General features: G+C 42.2%; 1 protein-coding gene across 2 annotated transcripts in view; it reads left to right on the plus strand.

The window, feature by feature from the left end:
• The window catches only part of PLCG2 (phospholipase C gamma 2), a 121,904-nt gene that overhangs the window by 46,065 nt on the left and 55,026 nt on the right, over window positions 1-20,813 (plus strand). For both annotated transcript variants that reach the window (XM_073584981.1, XM_073584990.1), the window contains exons 7-13: window positions 804-887; window positions 1,045-1,085; window positions 1,708-1,780; window positions 14,306-14,407; window positions 14,593-14,711; window positions 18,407-18,492; window positions 20,295-20,415. In XM_073584981.1, coding sequence (XP_073441082.1) covers window positions 804-887; window positions 1,045-1,085; window positions 1,708-1,780; window positions 14,306-14,407; window positions 14,593-14,711; window positions 18,407-18,492; window positions 20,295-20,415 — 626 coding nt within the window. The remainder of the gene's footprint in view (window positions 1-803; window positions 888-1,044; window positions 1,086-1,707; window positions 1,781-14,305; window positions 14,408-14,592; window positions 14,712-18,406; window positions 18,493-20,294; window positions 20,416-20,813) is intronic.

The raw sequence follows: 20,813 nt of genomic DNA on the forward strand, positions 1-20,813 counted from the left end.
GTGCAGATAACTTAGCTGCAGAAACCCCCATCGATCATATGCATGTGAACATGGGAAAAAAAAAGTGTTTGCTTTTCCTGCAGAGCCCGCCACGGGGAATATGGAGTATTACACAGTTCCGAGTGTAATAAGTGGGCTGTCTTTGTAATGCGTGGCCATACAAGGTCCTCCAGACTCAGAGGCTCTCGTTTTAGCTCTGACTTATGGATGAGGGTCCAGGATAGGCTATCCCCTTTTGTTAATTCAGATTTTCCTGAACAAGGCATTTAAAAAATATATCTATATATAAACAAATAAAAACAAAACAAAAAAACACGTATTTAAAAAATGGGGTTTGCAAATGATCCATTGGGTTTCCTCAATACATTACATTTCTGTAAGTAGAATTTTCTGGATCATATATTATATATAAGTCGGTGTCTGTTTATGGTTTGGACAATTTGGGTTTGATTTTTGATCAACCTGCTCCCTCAGTGGGTGGTTATATGGCCAGTTTACATGGCTATTTCTTTTCCTTAAAGGGATAATCCCATCTCATAAATGTATGACATACATATGGCATGGGATAAATGTTTAATGAACCCAGGTTCCAACTTTGGAACCTTCACCACTTCTTGAGAATACCTAAGCTACTGCAATGCCCTGCACATGGGGTAAGCGACATAGCTAATCAGAAGAACTATACTACAATTCTAATTGGGGGGGATTTGCTAATAGGATTATTACTACACCTACTACATTTTGGGATAGGATCTTGGAGATGGGAATACCCCTTTAATAGTGTTTTGTTTATTATTTTACAGGACATTGGGATCCCCAGAGATGACCTCACTTTTGAACACGTACATATGTTCTACAAAAAAATGATGTTTGATCATCAGAGATCCGTAAGTGCACAAAACCCGAAAAGTCCAACCAAGTCTTACCCCATTGTGCTGATTTTCTATGGGTTGTCCCTTTTGGACTATGCACAACCTTAAGACCCTGAGTCTCCATGTTGATTTTTGAAGATTTTCCTAACACAAAGTAATTTTTTTTTTGCAGATTTTGGATGAATTCAGGAAAGATTCAGTATTTATTCTGGGGTAAGAATTAAGAATTTGAGACTAATTTACTGCAATAAAAATGTCAAAATGCACACTATTGCAGAATTACGCAGCATGCCCTGAAAGCCACAGGTCGGAGGCAATAATTTTATAACATTGACTGGCTATAATAAAAGTACAACTCCCACAGCATGCCTTGAGTCACATGTTGGGCTTAAAGGGCTTAGTCCACATTCCACATTTTTTGGTCCTTTTCTTTTTCATTAAATGTATGTATTTGTGGCAAAATATCATTTTTGCAATTTTGCACTGTTTGGCTTTTACAGACTCTTTTTTTGTGTCTCTGCATATTCCGCTTTGATGTCGTCTGTGGTCATAAATCAACTGAGAGGAGCTTGGAAAAAGACAGACAAGAGTGTTACAAACTCTCCCGTCAGACCGTCATAGTGAGCTCACTGACGGATTATCAGTTAACTCATCAGCCAGCGGTAGACAGAGCAGCAGAGACTACAGAAGGCAAACCGTGCACATTTTTTTTATGAAAGCCAAATGCAAAAATCATTTTAAGCCTGAAATAGACTGTAGGTTTAGTGGTCCTTTAAGAGTCAGCCATTAGTATTGGAGTATGTGTGTAACGTGCCGGTCTGGTTGTATGTTGCAGAAACATTGATCGAGCCGATGCCTCCGCCGTTCATCTGCACGACTTTCAAAGGTTTTTACAACATAACCAACAGGTGAGTAAGTTCCCAGCTTGTGTCCTTAGGAAGAATGCTGCCATTATTCTTCTCCCTCCGTGGTTTCTGGGATGGGATGATACTATGGTACAAGGTTCCCATCTGTATTTATCAGCGACATTAGCACTCACAATGCGGATTCAAGGCTACCTGGAGGTTTCAGAAGACTGATATAAATGTGGCGCCCTTACACCAAAATGATGGTCATTAATGGGAGTGTATAATTATGCAACTCACTTTTATTTAAGGGTTTAATATATATAAAATAAACAACCCTTTTGGGGGGTCTACAGCACCTATGCAGACTCATGTATCTCCATGGTAACAGACTACAAACAAAGTCAATGTAGTCAGATCCTGCAATGGCTTCATTCCTACTGGAGTATAAACCTGACTGCAAAACTGGACAGCTAAAGGAAGCCCACGTACTTCTCCGTGCCTCCCATAGAGTTTGTGGACCATACAAATTCCCTCTTACCACGGTCATGCTGCTAAACACAAACTCAGCGGAAAAGGGTAGAATATGTAAAATTATAGAGCGGGGTCACCGAGTGCTTAAATTCACCACCGCTCTGCTGACTCCGTAACGGCAGAGTCCAGACCTCCTCTGGTATAACATCAGCACAAACACTGTTCCCCCAGCCAGAAGCTTCATGGCCGAGCAGCTGCATGCAGCCGTACATCACCAAGCACAATGCAGAGTGCCGGATGTAGTGGTGTAAAGCCGCCACCACTGGACTCTGGAGGAAACACTTCTCTACCTGCGTCCGATAGAGGAGTCTGGATTTGGTGACTCCAGGAGGACATTACCCCTGACTGTACTGGGCCCCCTGGAGGATAATGCTATGGGCTGTTATAAGGGGGCGGCCTCGGTCCCTTCGTTCTAATGTTGGGAAATCTTAATTCTTCAGCACAAGGCATTGTGGACTATTGTAGCTCCAAGCTTTGGGGCAACAGTTTGAGGAAAGGCCCTTTTCTGTTCCCCACGACTGTGTCCCGTGCACAAGGTCCATACAGACATGGAGGGGGAGTTTGGTGGAAGAACAGGATTGGCGGCACCAACCTTCATTTAGAAATGCTGATTTTGAGCCTGGCCTCTTCTCCAACATCAGGGGCTGATCTCACTAATGCTCTTCTGTATGAAAGGGCAAAAATTCTCAGACGCTTCCAAAATCTGGTATGAAACCTTCTTAAAAGAGCAGAAGCCTACTCCATATTAATGTATATGGATGTAGGATGGGAGGACAGGAAAGCTTTTGTAGGGGAAACACGGAGGGGGCACATACTTTTTGTCTATGTAGATGGTTTTGAGAAAGGCTAGGGCTCCAGACCATTGCCAAGAGTTGATGATTGTTTAGAGTTGTTATAAAAGGTAAAGATGAATGAATAGATAGATAGATAGATAGATAGATAGATAGATAGAAGGAAAAAAAAAGGAAAAAGAGGAAAAAAATAGGCAGCACTCAAATTAAATGTGAAAACAGTGGATACTTTACTGATCCTCAGGAGGCAACGTTTCAACGGTGACCCGTCTTTGTCAAGCAATGTGCTCATAGTCAGTACAAACTTAAATAGTAGTAACACATGTGTATAACATTCCAGTAATTAATCCGTTTTATATATTCAAAATGGCCATTGTCATAGTAACGTATACAAGTGCTCCATTAAACATATGTGCATAAGACCAAAAATCTAGATTACAAAGTGCAACAGTGCATATACAGCGCTTTAAAAAGACTCAACTTGCCTATAAAACTGATCATGACACAACCTATGAGGGTACTAAGGCTTATATAGAGAAAAAAAGTTAATATACTTTACTTATATCCTTGCAGCTCTCTATCACTGCTGGCTACTCGCTGTGGTCAGTGTTGTTTGTTACTGCCCAGCTCCAACATGTGACTCATCACTGCATAGCTGATCATTGCAGAGTGCCTGAACATGCTCACTAGACTTACTATTCAGAACTGCCATTTTGCTTTAGGGCATCACAGCCCTGTTGCTGACATGCATATATTAGTGCCTGGGGTTGCGGTTTTACACCTGGAATGGTCACAAACCTTAGAGGCACCCATCAGGTGACAATGTGGCTGTGTTGCTATTTTAACAAGAGATAACAACATCACACAGTCTCTCTTTACAGCATTAACCAATCCTGAATACCCTTCACCACCACCAGAGGTCACTCTTTATGCAGCTCCCATTCACTCTATTACACACACACCAGGCATTAGTATACTGCAGTGAAATCGCCATAAAAACTCATTCTATAGAAAAATGAAAAATATATATCTTATCTTAACAATTCTCATTAAGTACCCTACATAATCTTGTAGTCACTCTCGTCACAGCATCATATATCTGGAGAAAAAAATAAAAAGGATATAATTATAAACCTATCCATATATATAAAAATATCAGTAGCACATACAACACACAGAAGTCAGGCTACATGGAAGTCAAAGGAATTATCTCAAAACATATGTACCTTAAAATCAACGTTTAATCCTGCTGGTTTTAATGTCTCCAGCTCATATATCCATCTCATTTCCAATTTTTTTAAAACTTCGACTTCCGTACGGTTCCCTCCTCGTCTATGTACCGGTACATAATCTATAATTCTAAATCTTAAATCTTTCCCTGTGTGTCCTTGTTCATTAAAATGCTTAGGGACAAGCAGATCTTTCCGTATATCACATCTATGCTGATTCATCCGTGTTTTTAAATCACATGTTGTTTCTCCAATATAATAAAGTAGACATGGACATTGTAACATGTATATTACATAATCGGTATTACACGTTAAAAAATATCTGATGTTTAAAAACTGTCCAGTACGAGGATTTTGAAATGTAGAGCCTTTACGCATAAATGAGCAGTTCACACATGATAAGCAGGGGAAACAACCCTTCCGCTGAGTATTTGTTAGGCTGAGTTCACACGTGGCGTTTTTTTCGAGTTTCCGCGGCGGTTTTAACCACGCAATTTTGCCGCAAAAAATAAGCTTCCCATGCATCCCTATGGGATTCCGCAATGCTGTGCTAATGATGCGGTTTTTACCGCGGCGGAATCGCTTCGCGGTAAAAAACGCAGCATGCTCATTATTTTGCGGAATCGCGGCGATCCCGCACCCATAGGAATGCATTGTTCTGCTTACTTCCCGCATGTGGCTGTGCACAACATGCGGAAAGTAAGCAGAACATTTGCGGATGGTACCGACGGTCCGGAGGAGAGGAGACTGTCCTCCGGACTCTGGGTACCGTATCTCTGTAAAAAACAGAATTTAAAATAAAAAATATTGTTATTCTTACCTTCCGGCGTCCCGCGCAGCATTCCCGCCTCTCTCCACGCTCTCGTTCCCAGTAATCCTTTGCGAAAATGCCCGCGATGACGTCCGTTCTCGCGGGATCGCGAAGTCTCGCGGTCATTCACGCAACGTCATCGCGAATTACCGCGAGACGTCGCGATTCCGCGAGAACGGACGCCATCGCGGGCATTTTTGCAAAGGATTACTGGGAACGGATGCGCAGGACGCCGGAAGGTGAGAATAACACCATTTTTTATTTTTTTTTTTACATTCTATCTTTTACTACTGATGCTGCATAGGCGGCCTCAGTAGTAAAAAGTTGGTCACACTTGTCAAACATTATGTTTGACGAGTGTGACCAACCTGTCAATCAGTTCTCCAAGCGATGCTACAGATCGCTTGGAGAACGCTAGCATTTTGCAAGCTAATTACGCTTGCAAAATGCTAGTTTTTCCGCGGGAAAATCGCGGGAATTTAAAATGCGATTTTCCCGCGGAATGGAATTCCGGAATTCTCGCGGTAATTTCCGCGAGAGTTCCGTTACGTGTTCACATAGCCTTAATGTCAACTGTTTAGTTTGCATAAAGGACCCAATGTCTGCTTTAATCAGTCTGTCACCCAGACTCCTACTCTTTTTATATGCAAAAATTGGGGATTTTTAAAAACTTCTATTTGTGGATATCCCTTACTCAGAATCGGCCAATGGTTCATTATGATTTTGGATATTTGTGGACTTTCCTCACAGAAATTACTCACAAATGGAAGTCTCCTTTTATTATCCCTTTTTTTCTCCTCAAACAAATCCCTCCTTTCCACCTCATCCAGTCTCCTTTTCTGTTTAGTTAATGTACTTTTGGGGTATCCCCTCTGTACGAATTTTTTGCTCATATTGTCGATGGTCTCCATTAGTTTTTCATCTTTACTTAGGCCTCTTTCACACATCCGGTTTTCAGCATCAGGCGCGATGCGGCGAAAAGTGTAAAAACCGGATCCGGCGCCGGTTGCCACCGGATCCGGTTTTTCCCCCATTCAGTTTCATTATTGCCGCATCGCGCCGGATACCTATGCGGCGTATCCGGTTTTTGCCTGATCCGGCAAAAACAGCCTGTCCGGCGTCTGGAAAAAACGTTCCATGTAACGTTTTTTTGCAGCGCCGGACCGGCTTTTTCCACAGCGCATGCCCGGACTCTGTGAATGTTAACCCCACAAGTGCCCGGCGAGAGAGAGAGAGATCTCTCTCTGTCACCCGGACACTTGTGAGAGATCTCTCTCGCCGGGCACTTGTGGGGTTAACACTCACAGTGTCTGGGTGAGAGAGAGATCTCTCTGTGGGGTTAACCCCACAAGTGCCCAGCAAGAGAGAGAGATTCTCTTGCCTGGACACTAATGTTAACCCCCCATGTCTCTCTCTCTCCACCCCCCTCCCCTCTCCTCCCCTCCACCGCCCTCCCCTCTCCTCCCCTCACCTCCCTTTCAGCAGCTGTCTCATTGGCTGCCTCTGTCCTGCGGCTCCTTTAATAATGTCCGAGCCGTATCATCTCGCCGCACACACATCCGGTGTCACGGCTGCAGGCCGGATCCGGCTTTTCGCCGCACGCCGCCGGACCCCACACACCGGATGTGTGAAAGTAGCCTAACTATTCTCTTGGCACGTAGATATTGGCTATATGGAATTGCATCCAGCATTCTTTGTGGATGATGACTGGAAAAATGGAGGAGGTTGTTACGATTGGTCTTCTTACAAAAAAGTTCAGTATCCAACTTCTCTCCATCCTTCCTTATCAACACATCCAAAAAATTCAACTCTATTCTGGAGCATTCCATTGTAAATTTTATGGTTTCATTAATAGAGTTCAAAAAGTCAAAAAACTCCTGAAGCTCTTCACGTGATCCAGTCCAAGTCAGAAAAATATCATCAATGTATCGCCACCATTACCCTACTTTGGGGAAATGGGGCGACACATAGATGTACCTTTGTTCCAGGGCGGCCATCATGAGATTTGCATATGAGGGGGCCATATTTGCCCCCATAGCTGTACCCCTTATTTGTTCATAATACTCATCACAGAACATAAAATAATTTTTTGTTAATACTAATTCCAACAGGGACATAATCATCACTATGGCTTGATTAGTAAAATTAGTAATGGACAAGGCTTCTTTTACCGCCTCCAGACCTTCTTTATGGACAATAGATGTATACAGAGATGTTACATCAAAAGATACTAGCCAATCACTTTCTCCCACTTTTAACTCCTTGATCTTCAAAAGAAAATCAGTGGTATCTTTAACATAAGAAGTGTCTCTTTGTGCTAATGGATTCAAAATTTTATCCAGGTACACCCCAATGTGACTCAGCACTGAATCTGTACCTGCCACAATGGGGCGCCCTGGGGGGTCTCGCATAGACTTGTGCACTTTCGGCAGAGTATAAATTATACGTGTCGTAGGAGTAATATGTAACAAAAAATCAAATGTTTCTTTGTCAATCAATCCTTGCTCTAAAGCAGGTTTCACAATATTCCCAATATTTCTAATGATCTGGAACTTAGGATCCTGAGAATTTCCTGTATACATCTTGATCACTTATCTGTCTCATAGATAGATAGATAGATACTAGATAGATAAAATTGATGTCTTCACATCAAGAATTATTTATCATCTATTATCTATCAAGTATCTATCATCTATCTATGTCTATCTTCCTTATAATTACAATCTTCAGCTCCTCATAGTGATTTTCCGGATCTTGTACTTTATGCCGTAGCTCAAACAGGAGCATGAAATCCTTTACATCAGGATATTTGCAGATAAGAGCTGCCCACCGATAACAAGGAAATCCAATCTGCATGTAGATGAATCTCGGAGGACAGGGAATGACTTTTTATTTTTTTCCCCAGTATTGATACAAGCACCTTATAGTTCGGTCTCTCTAAATAAAATCTCTGCCGACGCGGCGTGAGGCTTATTGTGTGTCCATTCACAAAAGAAAATGTCTTGCTCATTTAATTATATTATTCGACGTGATAAAAATAATAAATTACTTTTTTTTTTTTAACAAATAATGTAAATTTCAGAAGAGGAGGCCCATTATGTGCATTGTGGCACGGGCTGATCAATAGAGCGAGGTTTTGAATATTCTGCCTCCGTTGCGGGGGCAGCGGGGGTGCGCCATTCAATGTTTGCAGATATTTAACATTTTCTATGCAAATAAAAGAAGAAACTGCTGCTGGGAAAATGATTTGTTCTCTGCACCTACAATGCCACCCAAAGACCATCATTATCATCCGGATGGATGGAGATTAGCTTCTGATGATATTTTTTTTTTTGCATATGGAAATGGCCTGTCCTCCCTGTGGGATGAGGGGATGAATGTGAACAGCGCCATTCTTTGTTCCGTATTTGCATGGAGTAATTATATCTAACTTCGGCCTTTTTATTCCTCACCCTGGTGCGCCGACTGATGCCACAGATAGTGAGTGGCGGGATCAGCCCCTGCTTCTCACACCTCACAATGGTCACGTCTTCTGTCCTCAGCTATTCCAATTAACCCTACTAATCGGCCACTTTGTTGTAACCCTTTCCTGACCACGGCTAATTACGCCACTCCGATCCCACAAGCATGAATGTGCACTTTTTTTCCCAAGCCGATTTTGTTGGTCCTCCAAAAATATTTTGCTTACAAAGTCTCCTTCTGTTGGAACCTTAAGCGATCAGGAGCAATCTGTGATTGAATCCAGAAACACGTGTTTTGTCACAGCGCACCCCCAAAGGGGACATGAAGTTTTACACTGAGTTTATTAAAATCATGTATAAGCCAGGTCCTCTAAGCAAAGGCACTCCTTGTGACCACTATTGGTCCTGTATGGGGTAGCCTTCCAAAAAAGATTTTCTAAGCGGGACAATCCTTTTTGCCACCTCCACCCCTGCTGCAGTTTTGGCTAATGCCGCCATATGAAATAGTGAGGAACCAATATTTTCCGCCTGTGATTTCTTGTCCTCATTGCTCAATTACACGTGAATGCAAGTGACGACCATGCTTTAAAAAGCTCCGCCCCTGAGGAACATTCATTGAGATATGTTGTCTCCACTCATACCAGTGCCTCTTATGGACCCTTGAGCTTGTGCTATGCCCACTTTGGTGGACTCATCTTTTCTCTTTAATTGGGGACACTGTAGATGTAGAGGCCTCATATTACATGTCTTCATTGCTGAATTACACATGTAAATTTAAGTCACGCCCTTTCTCTAAGAAGCTCCACCCCTGAGTAACACTCATTGAAATATGTTGACTATTCATACCAGTGGCTTCTACAGACCCTTGACTTTGTGTTATGCCACCCTCAAGGAGCAGTCATTGATATACAGTAAGTAGAATCATAGAATCATAGAATCGTAGAGTTGGAAGGGACCTCCTGGGCCATCTGGTCCAACCCCCTGCTCAAAGCAGGATTCGCTAAATCATCCCAGTCAGATGTCTGTCCAGCCTCTGTTTGAAGACTTCCATTGAAGGAGAACTCACCACTTCTCGTGGCAGCCTGTTCCACTCATTGATCACTCTAACTGTCAAAAAGTTTTTTCTAATATCTAATCTGTGTCTCTTCCCATTCAGTTTCATCCCATTGCTTCTAGTCTTTCCTTGTGCAAATGAGAATAAAGTTGATCCTTCTACAATGAGACAGCCCTTTAGATATTTGTAGACAGCTATTAAGTCTCCTCTCAGTCTTCTCTTTTGCAAACTAAACATTCCCAAATCCTGCAACCTTTCCTCATAAGACAGGGTTTGCAGACCGGTCACCATTCTGGTCGCTCTTTTCTGAACTTGCTCCAGTTTGTTGATGTCTTTTTTAAAATGTGGTGCCCAAAACTGGACACAATATTCCAGATGAGGTCTGACCAAAGAGGAGTAGAGGGAAATAATGACTTCACGTGATCTAGACTGTATGCTTCTGTTAATACATCCTAGAATTGCATTTGCCTTTTTTGCTGCTGCATCACACTGTTGACTCATATTCAGTCTGTGATCTATTAGTATACCCAAGTCTTTTTCACATGTGCTGTCACTTAGCCCTATTCCTCCCATTCTATATATGCTTTTTTCATTTTTATTGCCCAGATGTAGTACTTTGCATTTCTCCCTGTTAAAAACCATTCTGTTAGTTGCTGCCCACTTCTCCAGTTTATTTAAATCTTTTTGAATCATCTCTCTCTCCTCTCTAGTATTAGCTATCCCTCCTAGCTTTGTGTCATCAGCAAATTTAATCAGTTTACCCTCAATTCCTTCATCTAAATCGTTGATAAAGATGTTGAACAATACAGGGCCCAGGACAGAGCCCTGTGGTACCCCACTTGAGACATTCTTCCAACTGGATGTGCAGCCATTTACGACCACTCTTTGGGTCCGATCACTAAGCCAGTTATGAGTCCACCTAACAGTTGCCTTGTCCATTCCATACTTAGTCATTTTTTCAATAAGGATTGTATGAGAGACTTTGTCAAATGCTTTGCTGAAGTCAAGATATACTATATCTACAGCATTTCCTTGATCCACCCAATCAGTGATACCGTCATAGAAGGAAATTAAGTTAGTCTGACATGACTTATCAGTTACAAACCCATGCTGACTCTGTTTAATCACTTCATTCTTATCCAGGTATTGACATACATGTTGTTTAATAATTTGTTCAAAGATCTTTCCTGGTATAGAAGTCAGACTCACCGGCCTATAGTTGCCTGGGTCCACCTTCTTCCCCTTTTTGAAGATAGGAACAACATTTGCTCTTCTCCAGTCTTCTGGCACTTCTCCTGTTCTCCAAGAATTTTCAAAGATTATGGAGAGGGGTTCAAAAATTTCTTCTGCTATCTCCTTTAGTACTCTGGGGTGTAATTCATCTGGACCTGGAGACTTGAATTCATTTAGGTTAGCTAAGTGTTTCCTTACTATCTTTCTGTTTATAGATATCCTGGATTCTTCTATTCCCTTAATAGGACAGTGAATAACAGTTGATGTTGCATTTCCTTTCCGAGAGATGCAAAATAGGAATTTAAAAGTTCAGCCTTCTCAACATCCTGTCTTACCATTTCATCATTTTCATCCTGTAAAAATACTATAGCATCTTTGACTTTTCTTTTACTTTTGACATATCCCCAAAATCCTTTATTATTGCTTTTGACATCTCTTGCAAGCCTCAGTTCATTTTCAGCTTTAGCTAATCTGATTTGTGCCCTGCAGGTTCTGCAGACAGCATTATATTCTTCTTTAGATATGCCTCCCTCTTTCCATTTTATAAACATTTTTTTCTTCCTTTTTAGCATGTGCTTAAGTTCTGTGTTCATCCATCCTGGTTTCCTTAAATGCTTCCTATTCTTCCCTCTTTTCGGAATTGTTAACAACTGTGCTTTGAGAATTTCATTTTTCAAGATTTCCCATCCTTCCTGGACATTTTTGTCTTTAAGGATATCCAGCCATTGGATCCCTCCAATTCTCTTTCTGAATCCCTTAAAATCTGCCTTTCTGAAATCTAACCTTGACGTCTGAGTCTTCACAGGTCTTCCACCTCTAGTTATCCAAAATTCTAAAATAGCATGGTCGCTACCTCCTAGGGTCCCAGCCACTTTTACCTCCTCAACCATTTCCTCCCTGTTTATAAGGATTAGATCCAAGGTAGCAGTTCCCCTTGTTTTCTCCCTTACCTTTTGGAAGATAAAGTTGTCAGCAAGAGAGGATAAGAATTTCCTTGACCTGTTAGTTTTGCCTGAGAGAGATTCCCAACAAATGTCTGGATAGTTGAAATCTCCCATGACAACCATGTCATATTTTTTGGAGAACTTGGCCATCTGATGCATAAAGAGTTCATCTATATCTTCGGCTTGCACAGGCGGCCTGTAGTAAATGCCTACAATGGTGTCCTTTCCATTGTTCTGTCCTTGTATTCTTACCCAAACAGTTTCCACAGAACTCCCAGTCTCTGAAGCTTCAATCTCTGTGCAGATATACGCGTTTCGAACATACAATGCGACACCCCCTCCTCGTTTATCAAGTCTGTTTCTTGCAAATAAGTTGTATCCTTCTAGTCTTGTATTCCAATCATGTGTATTGTCCCACCAAGTTTCAGTGATTCCAATGACATCATATTTCTTTTCCTGTGTTAGTAGTTCCAATTCTCCTTGTTTGTTGCCCATGCTTTGTGCATTAGTATAGAAACATTTTAGTTTGTGATTGGTTTCTCTTTCTCCAATATTTTTATTAATTAGATTCTTTCGTCTTTGTTCTTCCTTTCCACTTCTAATAGCAGAGTTCTCAATAGCATTTGTCAGGTGTATGGCTTTTTCTGGTCTTTTGCTTCCCTTCCCATGTTGTTCTAGTATAAAACTCTCCTTACAAGTGTAGCAAGGCGACTTCCAAATACATGCTTTCCAGTCTTCGTAAGGTGCACCCCATCTCTAGCAAGTAGTCCATCGTATAAGTAGTTCACTCCGTGATCCAGAAATCCAAATCGTTGCTGACGGCACCATCGACGTAGCCAGTTGTTCACCTGCAGAATCTTATTCCACCTCCTTGTTCCATGGCCATCCACTGGGAGGATGGAAGAGAAGACCACCTGCGCTCCCAGTTCTTTCACTTTCTTGCCTAAGTCTTCAAAGTCTCTGCAGATGGTTTCCAGGTCGTTTCTTGCGGTGTCATTTGTCCCCACATGTAGTAGCAGGAATGGGTAGTCATCTGTAGGTCTGAAGAGTCCTGATATCCTGTCAGACACATCTTTAATTTTTGCACCTGGAAGACAGCACATTTCTCTTGTAGTTATATCCGGTCTGCAGATAGCGGCCTCTCTTCCTCTCAGCAGGGAATCCCCCATGACCACCACTCTCCGTTTCTTCTTCACAACATTTTTCTTTCTCCATCCAGGAGGACTCTGAAGGCGTACAAGGTTGCTGTTTGTTGGCAGAGTCTTATCCTGATGTATTTCTTCATCGTTTTCCTGTGTGAGAGCCTGGTACTGGTTTCTGAGCAGTATGGGTGCTGACTGCCTCCTGATCCTCCTGCTTCTCTGGGTCACATGTCTCCATTCCTCTGTTTCTTCAGGTGCACTTCGAATTTCTTCTCTTTCTGTAACATGAAGAGATAATTCTGCTCTGTCCAAGAACTCTTCACCTTCCTTAATAATCTTCAACGTAGCTAACCTCTCTTCGAGATTTTGCAACTTTTCCTCCAACAGGGACACAAGCTTGCATTTGTGGCATGTGAAGTTTGGCTTTTCCACTGGTAAATCTGTGAACATGTAGCAAGAAATGCAGCTCACCAAATGGCTCCTGGCCTCTTCCATCTTGAGATTTCTTAAAAACGATGAAAGATGAGCCGGTTTTTCCGATTTCCTCTTTTCAGCTGCAACGGCCAAAACCCAGTGATCGTTGAGCTCGGAGACTCTTCACTTATCCCAGAAGGCACTGGGAATATGCAAATGATCTCCTCAAGACTCTTCCCCTGGTTTTCCGATTTCCTCTTTTCAGCTGCAACGGCCAAAACCCAGTGATCGTTGAGCTCGCGGAGACTCTTCACTTATCCCAGAAGGCACTGGGAATATGCAAATGATCTCCTCAAGACTCTTCCCCTGGTTTTCCGATTTTCCTCTTTTCAGCTGCAACGGCCAAAACCCAGTGATCGTTGAGCTCGCGGAGACTCTTCACTTATCCCAGAAGGCACTGGGAATATGCAAATGATCTCCTCAAGACTCTTCCCCTGGTTTTTAGTATATAAGTAAAGCTATATTGTCAGTCTAAAAATTAATTTAAAAATTAAACATGAGCAGAAAAATTGATCAAATGACGTTTATTGTGAAAAGGGCTTTCCGCAATGAAAACATTGCTGGCCTATTCTTAAGAAAGGCCGTCAGTGTCAAAAGAGTGGAGGGTCTCACTCCAGGCACTTCCTCTGATCAACGGATTGAAGTGAGGTGACCACAGAGCGGACAGCGCCATACTTTGGTTGGTGGCTGCTTCTGGTATTAGCACGCAGTCCATTCACCGGAAAATTACTAAATTGCAGTGAGGAAGACTAGGTCCCTTCAATCAGCAGATAGGCATGTTTCTCGTATGTCGGACCCCCACTGATGGCTTAGAAAACCCCTTTAATACGCTTCTTTAACATCTTTCTCAGCGTGATAATAACGATTTGCTGAATGGGATGTAGTATAATATTGTTATTTTCATTGTCTTAAAAGGAGTCCTCGGCCCAGGATCTTAATAAGGTCCGGGAACGCATGACAAAATTCATTGATGACACTATGAGGGAGACGGCGGAGCCCTTTCTATACGTGGACGAGGTAAAGGAAACTACAGAAAAATCAGAAAATTGTCCCCACAGCGCCTCAGGGTGAAGTTAGAAAATCATCATTTCACTCTCTCCATTCTGGGAGCTCAGCCTACAAAACACTATTTAGAGGAGTTTTCCACATTCAGCTGCTTGATATGCCCTAACCTTATTCTTATGGGCTTCTTTCTCTTTCAGTTTCTGACCTACTTATTTTCCAAAGAAAACAGCATCTGGGATGAGAAATGTGATGAGATTACTGTACAGAACATGAATAATCCGCTGTCACATTACTGGATTGCTTCCTCACATAACACGTAAGTATTGATGAAGGTTGAATCGTGTGGGTGCCAGGGATGATCTGCATTTCATTGTCTTTGCAAAACCTCTGGCACCTGAACTGTGAAATCAACCCAATGTGGAGGTTTTATTCCTTGTGCTGTAACAAGGGACGGTCAGACATTAGTAGTGAATAATCTAACCATCCGAGCAAATAAGGAGAATGGATATCAGTGTATGTCCAACAATGACCACGATTTTACAGCTTGCATATAGAAGTAATCAACATGAAAAAGAATTAACTTCTTAAATACATAGATTAATATATCTTGTTCTGACGTGGAGTTACCTCCTGTATTATATTCCAGAGCTGCACTCACTATTCTGCTGGTGTAGTCACTGTGTACACACTTTACATTACTGATCCTGAGTTACACCCTGTATTATACTCCAGAGCTGCACTCACTATTCTGCTGGTGCAGTCACTGTGTACATACATTACTGATCCTGAGTTACACCCTGTATTATACTCCAGAGCTGCACTCACTATTCTGCTGGTGCAGTCACTGTGTACATACATTACTGATCCTGAGTTACATCCTGTATTATACCCCAGAGCTGCACTCACTATTCTGCTGGTGCAGTCACTGTGTACATACATTACATTACTGATCCTGAGTTACATCCTGTATTATACCCCAGAGCTGCGCTCACTGTTCTGCTGGTGCAGTCACTGTGTACATACATTACTGATCCTGAGTTACATCCTGTATTATACTCCAGAGCTGCACTGCACTTGTGCACCGCTATTTTTCTGGTACAGAGTTTCAAATCCTCAGAGATAACGGTAAATGATAAAACTTGGTCACCACAAGGGGGAGCTTAGGAGCTCACTGCATACAAATGAATCAAAACCAAATAGAGGAAGTACTGAACAAGGGTCAGAAAACAATAGGAAAATTAAAAATAAGGTTTAAAAATACCTTTGTTAGTGAGAGTAAAATTGTAGCACTACAAAAAAGAGGTACCCGCACGGAGAAATAGACAATACATAATTAAACAAAAAAGTGAGTAAATATTTAAAAAAAAGACCACATGACATTCTCCCAATACTCTTCTGGATAATCCAAATGCTCTCTAGCAAACTTCAGACGGGCCAGGGCATATACTGGCTAAAGCAGGGGGACACGTCTGGCACTGCAGGATCTGAGTCCCTGGTGGCATAGTGTGTTACTGATGGTAGCCTTTGCTACGATGGTCCCAGCTCTATGCAGGTCATTCACTAGGTCCCCCCGTGTGGTTCTGGGATTTATGCTCACAGTTCTTGTGATCATTTTGACCCCCCAGTGTGAGATCTTGTGTGGAGCCCCAGATCGAGGAAGAGTATCAGTGGTCTTGTATGTCTTCCATTTTCCACAGATGGAGGGAGAGTATCAGTGGTCTTGTATGTCTTCCATTTTCCCCAGATGGAGGGAGATTATCAGTGGTCTTGTATGTCTTCCATTTTCCCCAGATGGAGGGAGAGTATCAGTGGTCTTGTATGTCTTCCATTTTCCCCAGATGGAGAGAGAGTATCAGTGGTCTTGTATGTCTTCCATTTTCCCCAGATGGAGGGAGATTATCAGTGGTCTTGTATGTCTTCCATTTTCCCCAGATGGAGGGAGGTTATCAGTGGTCTTGTATGTCTTCCATTTTCCCCAGATGGAGGGAGATTATCAGTGGTCTTGTATGTCTTCCATTTTCCCCAGATGGAGGGAGATTATCAGTGGTCTTGTATGTCTTCCATTTTCCCCAGATGGAGGGAGAGTATCAGTGGTCTTGTATGTCTTCCATTTTCCCCAGATGAAGGGAGATTATCAGTGGTCTTGTATGTCTTCCATTTTCCCCAGATGGAGGGAGAGTATCAGTGGTCTTGTATGTCTTCCATTTTCCCCAGATGGAGGGAGGTTATCAGTGGTCTTGTATGTCTTCCATTTTCCCCAGATGGAGGGAGATTATCAGTGGTCTTGTATGTCTTCCATTTTCCCCAGATGGAGGGAGGTTATCAGTGGTCTTGTATGTCTTCCATTTTCCCCAGATGGAGGGAGAGTATCAGTGGTCTTGTATGTCTTCCATTTTCCCCAGATGGAGGGAGAGTATCAGTGGTCTTGTATGTTTTCCATTTTCCCCAGATGGAGGGAGATTATCAGTGGTCTTGTATGTCTTCCATTTTCAGATGGAGGGAGATTATCAGTGGTCTTGTATGTCTTCCATTTTCAGATGGAGGGAGATTATCAGTGGTCTTGTATGTCTTCCATTTTCCCCAGATGGAGGGAGATTATCAGTGGTCTTGTATGTCTTCCATTTTCCCCAGATGGAGGGAGATTATCAGTGGTCTTGTGTGTCTTCCATTTTCCCCAGATGGAGGGAGAGTATCAGTGGTCTTGTATGTCTTCCATTTTCCCCAGATGGAGGGAGATTATCAGTGGTCTTGTATGTCTTCCATTTTCCCCAGATGGAGGGAGAGTATCAGTGGTCTTGTATGTCTTCCATTTTCCCCAGATGGAGGGAGATTATCAGTGGTCTTGTATGTCTTCCATTTTCCCCAGATGGAGGGAGATTATCAGTGGTCTTGTATGTCTTCCATTTTCCCCAGATGGAGGGAGATTATCAGTGGTCTTGTATGTCTTCCATTTTCCCCAGATGGAGGGAGATTATCAGTGCTCTTGTGTGTCTTCCATTTTCCCCAGATGGAGGGAGAGTATCAGTGGTCTTGTATGTCTTCCATTTTCCCCAGATGGAGGGAGATTATCAGTGGTCTTGTAGGTCTTCCATTTTCCCCAGATCGAGGGAGGTTATCAGTGGTCTTGTATGTCTTCCTTTTTCCCCAGATGGAGGGAGAGTATCAGTGGTCTTGTATGTCTTCCTTTTTCCCCAGATGGAGGGAGGTTATCAGTGGTCTTGTATGTCTTCCATTTTCCACAGATCGAGGGAGAGTATCAGTGGTCTTGTATGTCTTCCATTTTCCCCAGATGGAGGGAGATTATCAGTGGTCTTGTATGTCTTCCAGTTTCTTATTATTTCTGCTTGCCTGTTGCAGGTTCAGTCTTCCCAGCCTGGTGCAGGGCTACAGTTTTGTTTCTGGTGTCCTTCGACAGCTCTTTGGTCTTCACCATAGTGGAGTTTGGAGTGTGACTGTTTGAGGTTATGGACAGGTGTCTTTTATAATGATAATAAGTTCAAACAGGAGCCATAACTAAAGAAGAAGTTACAGGTCTGTGAGAGCCAGAAATCTTGCATGTTTTTAGGTGACCAAATACTTATTTTCTACCATAATTTGCAAAATAAATCTTACCAAATCAGACAAGGTGATTTTCTGGATCTGTTTTCTCATTTTGACTCTCATAGTTGTGGTCTACCTATGATGTCAATTATAGGCCTCTCTCATCTTTTTAAGTGGGAGAAGCTGCACAATTGGTCGCTGACTAAAGACTTTTTTTTACCCACTGTACATCCATTGCTGTGTTCAATACGCCTTTTTTAAACAACTGAAGCAATACATTTCTTGGCTCCATCTAGTGGTGACAGCAGCATTTGCACATCTGTAGGTTTGGTGCTCTATATTACAGAAATGGGAGTTCTGTCTGTCTTCAAAAATAAATGTACAGAATTATATGTTTCACTGGCTTTCTCCAAATCACCTTTCATTACAAGGTCACCCATCGCGCTATGTCTTGTTCGGCTTCCTTCGCAGGTATTTAACAGGAGACCAGCTGCGCAGTGAGTCGTCCACTGAAGCCTATGTGCGGTGTCTGCGGATGGGGTGCCGATGCATTGAGTGTGAGTATTGGTACATATATATAAGAGAGCGCTCCATGTGCAGAACTGTATAAACAGGTGCAGAAACTCGGAGACACGACACCCCTAGTGGCATAGTTTGGGATAGCACAGTTTCACTTCGCTGCATAGAAGGTAATGGATAGCAGGATGGAGGAAAAGTTTTATAAACAGAGTGCTAGTTCTTCAGGAGAAATTATTTTTAGACTTGCTTAAAAATAATCGTCCTCGGCAGCACATCGTATTGTGTAAAAGTGCTGCCGAGAACAATGACAGTCTATACATGTGAAATGACTGATTACTACAAACACATAAAATTTCTAAATAATAAAAAAAGCGAAAAATTGAAACAAAAATCTATTATGATATATAAGTAAAATTACAGTAATTGTAATGCTAGATAAGTCCCTTAATGGTTATTTGGTGGAGAAACAATGATGGCTGCCGTAGAAGCTGAAACTAACTACTCCCATCATGGACGTCAGGCAGGCTGTGAATAGACCGAGAATGATGGCCGAGACCAAGACTAGTAATTACAGGTTATACCTAGGACTTATGGTGCATTTTAGTGTGGGCGAGAGGGAAGGGGTAAGGAAGGAATCGGGTAAGTAGTTTATGAGATGGGAGAAGGAAGAGGCAGTGTATTGGTGATGATTGACAAAATACATGTAAATGGATGGGAGAAGATTAAAGGGAACCTGTCACCGGGCCGGTTTATGTCCATATTGTATTGCTATTGCTCCCCACAGTTTTAGTCTTTTTTCTATTTTTTACATCCATCATACGGTACCAGAGATATGAGACTTTTTATTTGGTGCTAATTGTCATATTCTTTACAAGGGGGCGTGGCTCACAGGGTAATTATGCAGAACATTATAAGGACACGCCCCTGAGGAACATGTGAGCCACACCCCCTTAGTAAAAATGGCTGATATCTCGGGAACCATTAGGTGGATTTGAAAAGAATAAAAAAATCAAATAGACAGGGGAGCAGGGGGAATAAAATTTGTTCACAAACTGTGCACTTTAAAGGGGATGTCATATGTTATTAAAAAGGTAAAATGAGTGCTTGTAATAAAAAGCATTGTATTAAAAGTCCTCAGATGGATAGTGTATATTTCACTGCCTAGGCAAGAAGCAAGCGCATGCATGCTGTTTGCTATGCAGCTTGCAATCGCAAGTTAGCAGCATTGTGCAACCCGATAAGTTTATGCCTCCTCTGCTAGTAGCACACATTTTGGACCAGTGGCACTGCAATGTCGTTGGCCCTAATGGACAGTCACCAGGAGTGCAGTGTCTGGGGTCAACCTGGAAGTTGGTAAGCAGGGGAGCAATGTGCTCCCGAATATTAGGAGTGCACCCCTCTAACGATAACTACTTCGGTTCGAATTCTAAAATGCATTTTTGGACGCAATAAATAGGACCCTGTGTACAACACCTGCCTCATAATCAGCAGCGGTGCGAATGAAAAAGTTTCCTCCATCCGGCTATAAACACGCCATGCATGCCGTCTGCCCATTCAAGTTTTGCAGAAAATGCAAGATGTTTCATTTAGAATAAAAAAAATAATAAAAAAAAAATAACAGAAAATCGATGAAAGGAAATTTCAGAAAGTCCCGCTCCTTGGGGGACTATAGTAAAAGCCCATTTAATTTAGCAGTACGGTGCAATATGGGTAGAGCAGTGAACTGCTGACGTACAGCCCAAAATATCTAGGCGAAGGCTGGTAATGTGCTCACGTTGTGCTGAGAAGTGGACTGCGCTCACTCAAGTGTGATTGTTTCCTGTCTCTCACCTCTCTCCAGTGGACTGCTGGGACGGCCCTGATGGAAAGCCAATTATTTATCACGGATGGACAAGAACAACGAAAATTAAATTTGAGGACGTGGTGCAAGCTATTAAGGACCATGCATTTGTCACCTCAGAGTGAGTCCCTGCTGTAACCCTTTAACAACTGGACAGGTGATGAAGGACAGATGGGGCTTATCTGTAGAGATGAGCCTAGGACACATGGTGCCACCATAGTCACCCGCATATAATAACCAGTGCGAACATCATTGCAACTTTGCAATTTACCTCTTATTATAGTGGTTTGAAAAAACACTATTGTAATCCGAACGCTGCTAACTTATTCTTCTTCTTATTATTATTATTAAGTTGATTTCCACAATTAATACAGCCCGAACCGCTACACGCACAGACTCCGTTGAGGTGTCGTTTCGAAGCCAGCGCCCATGAGAGGTGTGCTAAGTATTTTTCGTGTCGATCAGATTTGTAGTTTTTGCGCAATTTGCGTTCGAAATTTTTTTTTCCCGTCATTGGAA

The sequence above is a fragment of the Dendrobates tinctorius genome, unplaced genomic scaffold (assembly GCF_039654945.1).
Source record: "Dendrobates tinctorius isolate UK_male_01 unplaced genomic scaffold, ASM3965494v1 ptg000009l, whole genome shotgun sequence".
In the NCBI taxonomy this organism is placed as follows: Eukaryota; Metazoa; Chordata; class Amphibia; order Anura; family Dendrobatidae; genus Dendrobates; species Dendrobates tinctorius.